General features: G+C 41.7%; 1 protein-coding gene across 1 annotated transcript in view; it reads left to right on the top strand.

Annotated features, from left to right (window-relative positions):
- The first annotated feature begins 1,124 nt into the window (after positions 1–1,124).
- Positions 1,125–10,000, top strand: part of gmds (GDP-mannose 4,6-dehydratase) — a 15,985-nt gene continuing 7,109 nt past the window's right edge. The window contains exons 1-7 of the mRNA XM_063200385.1: positions 1,125–1,151; positions 1,309–1,353; positions 5,371–5,458; positions 6,572–6,610; positions 8,286–8,395; positions 8,982–9,174; positions 9,455–9,559. Coding sequence (XP_063056455.1) covers positions 1,125–1,151; positions 1,309–1,353; positions 5,371–5,458; positions 6,572–6,610; positions 8,286–8,395; positions 8,982–9,174; positions 9,455–9,559 — 607 coding nt within the window. The remainder of the gene's footprint in view (positions 1,152–1,308; positions 1,354–5,370; positions 5,459–6,571; positions 6,611–8,285; positions 8,396–8,981; positions 9,175–9,454; positions 9,560–10,000) is intronic.

Here is a 10,000-nt window from a genome sequence, read left to right on the forward strand (position 1 = left end):
GACTCCCCGGGAGGAGGAAGGGGGCTGTTGGCTGTGTGTTTGTTCTTCCTCTCTTACGTTTATTTTACCGATACCATAACGACACTGCGCCGCTATGATCTATCCATCTTTGGGTAGCGCATCTTTGGTACCACTGGCTGCTGTTCCACAGTTGTTGTGCCAGAGCAGGGCAGGTGGTGGGTCGAGAGATGAATAACTAAGAATAAATGTCGCTGCTTTAGGATTCTCTATCAACAGAGTAGGCAAGAGATTACCTGAATTTGGAGCTGAAGGTATAGACTTGTCCTGTATAGTCTTGTGCGCGCCTATTATTAGATGATGACACGTATTTTGTGCCCCATTGAAATGTGAAGATCTTGTTAACTGGTATACTACTACAGGCTGTAATAACCGGAAAAGCCAGTGGGTAGTCTGTTGTTTTAACATCACAGCTTTATGATGAAGTGAGGAGTGTTACGGACCTGCTTCTAGCTTTTACACGAAATAGTGCTGATGTGTTGTCCGCTCTGTGAAAGTATCCTTGTCACCAATTAGTAACCTTATAGGCCCATAGTCTAGGCCTGAGACTAGTTATGAATTGGTGACCTATACTCTAGGCCTGAGACTAATCATGACTTTAGTGACCTATTAGTCTAGGCCTGAGACTAATCATGACTTTAGTGACCTATTAGTCTAGGCCTGAGACTAATCATGACTTAGTGACCTATAGTCAAGACCTGAGACTTCAGGGGGGCTGCTGCCTACTGTACATGCTACAATAGAGTAAGTAGTAGGCCTACCATTACTGTGTTGCAATTAGTGTTGCACAGACATAATTTTTTTGCCTGCATAGGCTACAACTTGGATGTAACATCATCGCTATCTTAGCTTTGTCAGTCTGCTGCCTACCTTTATGAAACAGAAAAAAGACTAATACTGTACAAAGTGAATCCTGTAGAACTTTTTATACTTTTTAAATACCTCTGATATAAAATGACTATGTTAAAGGCTGCGTTGAAGTGTCATACGAGCATCTGTATGGTATCGGTGCCCTATTTGTTGGTACTCGCCGATACCGATACCACCAGTTTAATGCAGTATCTGGGCCCCGGCCGATACTCGTATCGGTATCGGTGCAACACTAGATGCAATGCCTCAACCTTCTCTTTGAGGTAGGCTATGGGTCTTGAAAACCAAGTCTCCCAGAACCTACTGTAATTTCAAGTAGGCTATGTGTTCAAGTAGTTTGGGATAGGAATGTGTCATCAAAGGGTAGGGAGAGAGGGTGGGTAGAAATGCATTCGATCATCCATCTCCTCTTCTTCACAGGACGGTTCCTACTTGGCAGAGTTTCTTCTTGAAAAGGGCTATGAGGTAGGTACCATCACAACCCATCACACCCTCGTTTACAAACGCACTAGTAGTAGTAGTAGTAGTAGTAATAGTAGTAGTAGTATCTTTATTGTCCTCCATGGGGAAATTTCCTCCAGTGAAAGGAGCGTAAGACATGAAAACAAACACAATACAGTCAGATTCCCAAAGCACATTTACCCCAAACAACACATTCTCCTGTAACATAAACAAGGCCTTGGACAAGGACAGATGTCATCCATCAACAGTGGTCAGTCCCAGTTTACCCCATAGCATGGACATAGCATGGGAGGATGTGCAAGCAGTAAATAAATAGATAAGCAGATAAAAGTTATAAAAAGGATAAAAGCATAGTACATAGTAGTTAGTACTCAGTACTTACTACCAGGGCTTGACATTAACTTTTCCACCCATAGGCCATTGTGGCTAGTGGTTTTCCCGAGACACTAGCCATTCCGCTATTCCACCAGCCACAGATTTTATATAGTCATCACGATAGTGTACATCTAACCTAAGAAGATGAGGTGCTAAAGCAAGATGTGTGTATAGCTTTCTACATGGAAATAAATCAAGCAAATAGATGCTGAGTTACTGAGGTTTCTCTTGAACTACATACATACAAACAATTGATACACAATGGGAAAACACCTGAGTATAGGCTACTTATGATACATATGTCATACCAAGGAGTAAGCAATAAGCTGCCATCCAAATTGGCTAGTGACATTGAAAGTGTTATTAGCCACAGCCAAGTTTTACCAGCATTTGGCCGGTTTGCAAGTGCCAGTGTCAAGCCCTGGTACACTCTCTCCTTACTACTTAGTACTTTCTACAGTCCCCCGGGCTGGAATCATCAAATGATCATCAACTCAACCCCCTCAGATTTGTCTGGGGAAAAAAAATCAGAGACTGCAAATACGGTATATTGTATTGACTGCATATTGTATAGGCCTGCGGTCTATGGGGGTAAAGTATGAGCTGTGTATGGCTGTGTGAGTCTTATTCACCCAGGCATCATCTTATTACACTTCCAGGGCTAAGAATCCCAGACTGCAGTTGAATGGATTACAGCTTTGCTCAGGATATTTCTTATATGGTGATAACAGCTGAGACCCACTACTGTAGTATCACATGGTAAAATGCACTGCAGTGTAGGGCTGCACGATTATGGAAAAAAATCCTAATCACGATTATTTTGGTCAAAATCGTAATCACAATTATTAATCACGATTCATTATTTTTTGCAGATTTTCTTGAAAATTATAACAAGATGAAATATAACCAAGAATGAATTATATACGGGATGAGCAAAATAAAATTAATTGTAATAATTATGTAAAGGCAATAGCATGAAACTTAGGTGGACAGATTTCTGGCCAGAAACACCAGCCTGTCGTTTTGTTCTGTCTTCAAGGACGCTCTCAAAGGTAGGTCACCATTGCCACGATTAGATCACGATCAAAATTTCGACTTCGATTTCACTAATTTATCACGATTTTCGATTATTTTCGATTAATTGTGCAGCCCTACTGCAGTGTGTACTCCTATACCAACGCTGGAGCAAAAGAGCCTTAGATTGAAGACATCATCTTTACACACGTGCGCACGCGCGCACAGATACAGACACACATGGGCCAACCACGGCTCTGACGCTTGCGCTTAGTTTTGTCTACAATGGAATGTGTTAAAAACATTAGTCACAATATATGATTGTCTTGGATACCAACAGAATTGACGGACAAAAATCGATTTTTTAACCCATTGATGCCTGATGTTGCGTTGTGTTGAGCAACATTGGCCCTGGTGCCTGGAGCTGCATTACGCAACATTCAGGCTCATGAGTTTTGAGACAACTTTATTAAAAATCTCTGTTTGTTTGAGATGAATGAACACATTCTAATGAAAGATGAGGGTCTAAGCATTTAAATGCAACTTAGTGCATATTTTTATGTGCTTCAGAATCCAAGATATTTTGGTTTTTATAGGCTGAGGGCAGCTTTTCTTAAAAAGGGCTGAGGCATTCAGCACCCTTTTTTGCAGGTGCCTTAGGCGTCAATGGGTTAACCAAGCTTTTTAATTTGAAGTGTGGATAATTCCTGGGTATCATTGGAGTCTATGGGACTTTTTGAACGGCAAGAACATGAAAGGATGGTTCCGTAGCCAGCCCTTTCCTTGACGGGAGGGAGAAAAACTGGCTTGATTGCTTGGACTGGAAGGTTGCCCCTTGGCTGTCATGCATACAAGCTGCCAATGTATGGGGTTACACTTGACTATTGTCAGTCACAATGGTGTTACAATAGGTACAATGAAACTACGTCTGCTACTCTGGTTGTCATGGCTCTGCTGTAGAGGGCTCTGGGGTACAAGGAACATGCCACTGCCAGATTATATTTGCCCTCCAGATTATTTGAGGATGTCCTCTGTACAGTTACAAAACACAACCCTCTTCTAATCCGGAATGTATGCCTACATTATGAGCTAGATACATGTGCTATTATTATTATTACTATTATTATTATTATTACTATTATTGTAGTTACGCATCATCATTGTTTAATTTACACACCTGTTTTTAGATGGCTTTTCACGCCCCTTTATAATACCATGACAGTGTAGATCTGACAGGAAAGTGGTGATAGAGGGAGATGGGGTAGGCTTGGGAAATGGCCCAGGCAGGCCGGACGGCAACCTGGTGGCGTCCCATGTATTATGGTACAGATGCGATAGAATTGACAACTGGGTTTTCGACTTGACAACCAGATGCGATAGAATTAGTAACAGGGTCTTGACTAGACAACCAGATGCAATAGAACTAACGACGCAGTCTTGACTAGACAACCAGATGCGATAGAACTAGTAACGGCACTTCGCCAGAAAGTTAGAAAAGAAGCAACTTGGACGCCCGCACGGCCGCATGACATCATAGGTGTCCTGCTACCGGGGAATAAAGGACACCTGCTCAGCCAATCAGAAGACGTTCCGTCTGCTCACTGGGTGATAAGCCACCACTCGTAGTTTATGCACATTCCTCTTGGGTGCACCAGCAAACATTCAGTAGCATGCTACAGCTAGACAGCAACACCGTATGGTACATTCACAATCGCCGCCATTCATGTTGCCAAGACATGTGTCCAGATGGGACTGCATGCAATGCCTTTTGCCCTCACCACGGCGAATCAAATTCCTGCACCTGACAGATAGCAGCCTGGCCCCGCCCATCCTAATTGTGTAAACCAGGAGACCACAGACTACAGACGTTCAGACGGCAATCTGTATTGCAGAGCTAAGGTTAGCTTAGCCCTTTTCGCAGCACCTTCAGACCAGTGGTGTTTTGAAGCAAATGTCTGACTTCCAGTTTCAGGTAGAAAACGGTGGCGACTATGTGTACATGTTTATCCCTTAATACGCATGTACCATATACAGGCTATATTGACCATGGGGACCCAGGTTACAATCCAGCCCTTGAAAATCCATCTCGCTTGAAAACTGCTTATATCGTATCAGGGTTTAGGTCACACACACAAAAAAATCAGTGGTAAAAATATAAAGAGTTGGCATTTTTATTCACTGCAAAACTATAAGGAGTTGCCATAATAGGTACTTGTCCTATTAGGAAGTGTGTGAATATCCTGGAATTTTTGGAGATTTGGTGTGGATTGACAATGCTCTCCTATGGCTTTGGGCTGGGCCTTACAGTAGCTCCCTAATCTGTTCATTATTTCTTCATCACAACTTCTCACAGCATCATTTCCACACACAATCTATTATCTTTGTAGGTTTTATGCATATCAATGCTGTAAATAAGTACACTGCTCCAAATCATAAAGGGAACACCAAAATAAAGCAATGCAACGCCAACCAAGTCGATTCAGATTCCATTTACCTCCTGTAGTGCAAATTTCATTAGGAATAGAAATTATTATTTGTTGTATTGCTATGTTTTTGGTGTTCTCTTTATTTTTGTACTGGTGGTGTATATGTATACATGATGTGTGTGTGTGTGTCTCTGTGTGTCTTTAGGTCCATGGTATATTGCGGCGGTCTAGTTCCTTCAACACAGGTCGCATTGAGCACCTTTACCATAATCGCTGCACACACACAGAAGGCAGTAAGTGACTCTGTTGACTACCAATGCTACCAGGGACCACAATGGAAATAAGTCTTGGGGCTCTTTTGTGTACATCCCTGTCTATTTATCCCTTTCATTGTATGGTTATTGTTGCTATAGGCTACAATGTTTTTACATCTAATAGACTAAATAAATGCATTCATTCATTCATTCATTCACTAGCCATGCATGTCAAAACACCTCATAACCAGCCATGCTTAGCAGCTTAGCACCTAGTTTGAGAAACATTAACTTTTAGCTCGCTTGAGTATCGTAAATTAGTATATTAACGTGTTGTTGCTCCTGTGTACATGTATGTGCCCGTTTTTTTGTGCCTGCATTCGTGTGTACTTGCACATGCTTGTGTTTGTGTGTACTTGTATGTGCTTGTGTTTGTGTGTACCTGTATGGGCTTCTGTTTGTGTGTACCTGTATGTGCTTGTGTTTGTGTGTACTTGTATGTGCTTGTGTTTATGTGTACTTGCAAGTGGCTGTGTTTGTGTGTACTTGTATGTGCCTGTGTTGGTGTGTTGTATGTGATCATGTTTGCGCGTCCTTGAATGTGCCCATGTTTGTGTTTACTTATATGTGCTTGTGTTTGTGTGCTCGCAAGCATGCATGTGCCTGTGTTTGTTTGTACTGGTATTGTGTGTGTGTGTGTGTGTGTGTGTGTGTGTGTGTGTGTGTGTGTGTGTGTGTGTGTGTGTGTGTGTGTGTGTGTGTGTGTGTGTGTGTGTGTGTGTGAGAGTGTGTGTGTGTGTGTGCGCATGTGTGTGTGTGTGTGTGTGTGTATCTGTCTGTCTGTCTGTCTGTCTGTCTGTCTGTCTGTCTGTCTGTCTGTCTGTCTGTCTGTCTGTCTGCCTTTAGCACTGTGTGTACGCCCATGTGTTTGTGTGTGTACAAATCTATGGCCATGTGTGTGTGTGTGTGTGTGTGTGTGTGTGTGTGTGCGTGTGTGTGTGTGTTTGTGTAGCCGAGTGTGCACACCAGTTTGCTCTGAGTGACCACGTGTTTGTGTGCCCACCAGTTTGCTGTGTGTGTATGTCTGCGATCCCCTGAGTGTAATCATCATCTCCCTGTGCATGTGTTTGTGTTTGTGTTTGTTGTTCGCAGCCTCCAAGCCCCAGCACGGCCTCTCCCCGCATGCAAAGAGTACTGCTACTAACTCATCACATATTCATTACTCTGTTACATGTATTGTATTACATTGTGCTGACATTAATATAACCGCACCATATGCTAAGAGTACTGCCACTAACTCATCACATCCCGCACCACCATTAATATATCAACCATTTACTGTGCATACATAACTGCACCACATGCTGAGAGTTCTGCTACTAACTCATTACATATTAATTGCACTATTACATGTATTGTATTACATTGTGCTGACATTAATATAACCACACCATATGCTAAGAGTACTGCTACTAACTAATTACATATTAATTGCACTATTACATGTATTATAATTTACTGGCATTAATATGAATAATTTACATACATAACTGCAACACATGCTGAGAGTACTGCTACTAACTAATTACATATTACTTACACTATAACATGTATTATATTATATTGTGCTTTCATTCATATGAACCATAAACGCACCACTTGCAAAGAGTACTGCTACTAACTGCTGCTACTAACAGGAGTGGAGTACTGCGACTAATTATTGTAATATGTACGGTATTGCATCACCATTAATATATGAACCATTTACATATCCTCGCCACATATAAAGAGTACTGCTACTAACTCATCACGGTAACACTTTCTTTTAGGGATACATCTATTAGCACTAATACATACATACAATGTTCCTGTATAAGTAACTTGTAAGGCTTGTACAAAGCAAAATCAAACATTTGTCAGGCATAGATTCGCAAATGTCTTGTTCATGCACGGGATTTATTACCAATTTAACCTTAGTAAGGACCTAGTAGGCCTTAGCATTTGCTTAGTACATGCCTTACAAGTTACTTATGCAGGCATTAACATTGTATGTATTAGTGCTAATAGATGTATCCCTAAAATAAAGTGTTACCCTCATCACATATTAATTACAGTTTACTGACTAAACATCAGCCATCAACATAAACCATTTTGCTAACACTTTACTTGACGCCAGTGTCATATGCATGTCATTACAGTGTCATAACAGTGTCATGGCACGGGTGTCATAAACATTATGTCCATGTCATAAACATTTTATGACTGTTGGCCTTAAGTGACATTCAGTCATGGCAAAGACATGCCATAACCGAATGTCACTTAAGGCCAACAGTCATAAAATATTTATGGCAAGGACATAATGTTTATGGCTTATCTATGACTGTTGAAGGAGAGGATTGTGCACATCCCAGGAAAAGGTGAAGGACGAAGGCCAACTGTAGTTTTCAAAGTGAGAAGTCCGCACACTTGAAATCCTTTTTGTTGTATTTTATTATTCCATGGAAGGATTACGTTTCGACCTCAACAGTCTTCATCAGATTCTCCAAAACTTAATCCTGCCATGAAATAATAAAATACAACAAAAAGGATTTTAAGTGTGCAGACTTCTCACTTATGTGTGTCATAGTGTCATGACACTATTATGGCACTATTATGACACTGTAATGACATGCATCAAGTAAAGTGTTACTACCATTTCCATATTTCATAAAAAATAATGCATACATCCATTTTGTCTTCATATTCATATTGCCATGTGTTGTATTGATGCTCAGTTGCTTGAGATGTGTGTTTGCGTGACTGTTGTTGTTGTTGTTGTTGTTGTTATTTACTTGTTTGCTTGTTTGTGTGGGATGGTGTTCTGCAGATATGAAACTTCACTATGGCGACCTGACTGACAGCACGTGTCTGGTCAAGATCATCAATGAGGTGAAACCCACAGAGATCTACAACCTGGGGGCACAGAGCCACGTCAAGGTAACACACACACACACACACACACACACACACACACACACACACACACACACACACACACACACCTTACCTACAACCTGATGGCACAGAGCCTCTGAAGCACATCAAAACATGCAATAAGTTGCATTTAAACACTAAGACAATCGTCTTGCTTTAGAATGTGTTCATTCAGCTCTAACATACCAAGATTTTTAAAGGGACACTGTGTGTGATTTTTAGTTGTTTATTTCCAGAATTCATGCTGTCCATTCACAAATGTGACCTTTTTCATCAACACTTACCACCAACGTCAAATTCTAAGTATTTATTATGACTGGAAAAAACAACACATTTCATACATGAAAAGAGGGATCTTCTTGTCTGCCATTTTGAATTTCCAGAAATAGCCATTTTTAGCTGCAAAAATGACTGCACTTGGACCATACTAGAAAATATTTGTTTAATACTTAGTAAACTTTCGTGTAAAGATCAAATTTGGCAATAGGCAGCCCCGTTTCAATAAGCAGCATTAGTTTGACCATTTCCTGCACAGTGTCCCTTTAATAAAATTGTGTGTGTGTGTCTACGTGTGTGTGCGCGTCCACAGATCTCCTTTGACCTGGCGGAGTACACGGCGGATGTGGATGGTGTGGGTACGCTCCGCCTGCTGGACGCGGTGAAGACGTGCGGCCTGACGAGCAGCGTGCGCTTCTACCAGGCCTCCACCAGCGAGCTGTACGGCAAGGTGCAGGAGATCCCCCAGAAGGAGACCACGCCCTTCTACCCCAGATCCCCCTACGGTACACACACACACACACACACAGAGTTCTATCCCAGATCATCCTGCGTCCCTCAGCCAGAATCTATAATGTGCTGTAAATATAGCCGGGAAAATAAAGAGAAGGCATTGAATGAGAAAATGTGTCCAAACGTTTTGCCTATACTCCGTAGTATACTGTATATGTTTATATATATGTAGAGAGGACCTGCACCTAATGGCGAACCGGCCGTCGTGTTCACACCACAAAAATTAGCGTTCATGGCCTTCCTTAGTATATGTGTGTGTGCCGTGTGTCCCAGGTGCTGCAAAGCTCTACGCCTACTGGATCGTGGTCAACTTCAGAGAAGCGTACGATCTCTTCGCCGTCAACGGAATCCTCTTCAACCACGAGAGCCCTCGCAGAGGTGAGGAGGCACGCACGCACACGTGCACCCACATCCACACACACACAAGGTCAAATCCATTTACCCTACTCAACTTACTTTGAAGCATCCTATATGTTAGTATTATGAGTAACATTTGTTATTAATGCCACTTGAGAAATAAAGGTGGTTTGTGGGGTTTTCTACAATACACATGCATGCATCAGGGAACAGCTGAAATTTAATGGGTTTTTGTTTTCTTGATCATGGTATGGTGTCCCCAGAAGATTGCATACACTCTAATGGACATTATAATGTACTGTCACTATAACACTGCACAGAATGGACATAAATGACATTACCCTTAGCTGACTCTTTTATCCAAAGCCACTTAGTTGTTTACAGGGTATTGGTTACAGTCCCTGGAGCAATGTGGGGTTAGGCGCCTTGCCCAGAGGAAACTCCTTTATTGCCATGACATCA

The sequence above is a fragment of the Engraulis encrasicolus genome, chromosome 6 (genome assembly GCF_034702125.1).
Source record: "Engraulis encrasicolus isolate BLACKSEA-1 chromosome 6, IST_EnEncr_1.0, whole genome shotgun sequence".
Taxonomy (NCBI): domain Eukaryota; kingdom Metazoa; phylum Chordata; class Actinopteri; order Clupeiformes; family Engraulidae; genus Engraulis; species Engraulis encrasicolus.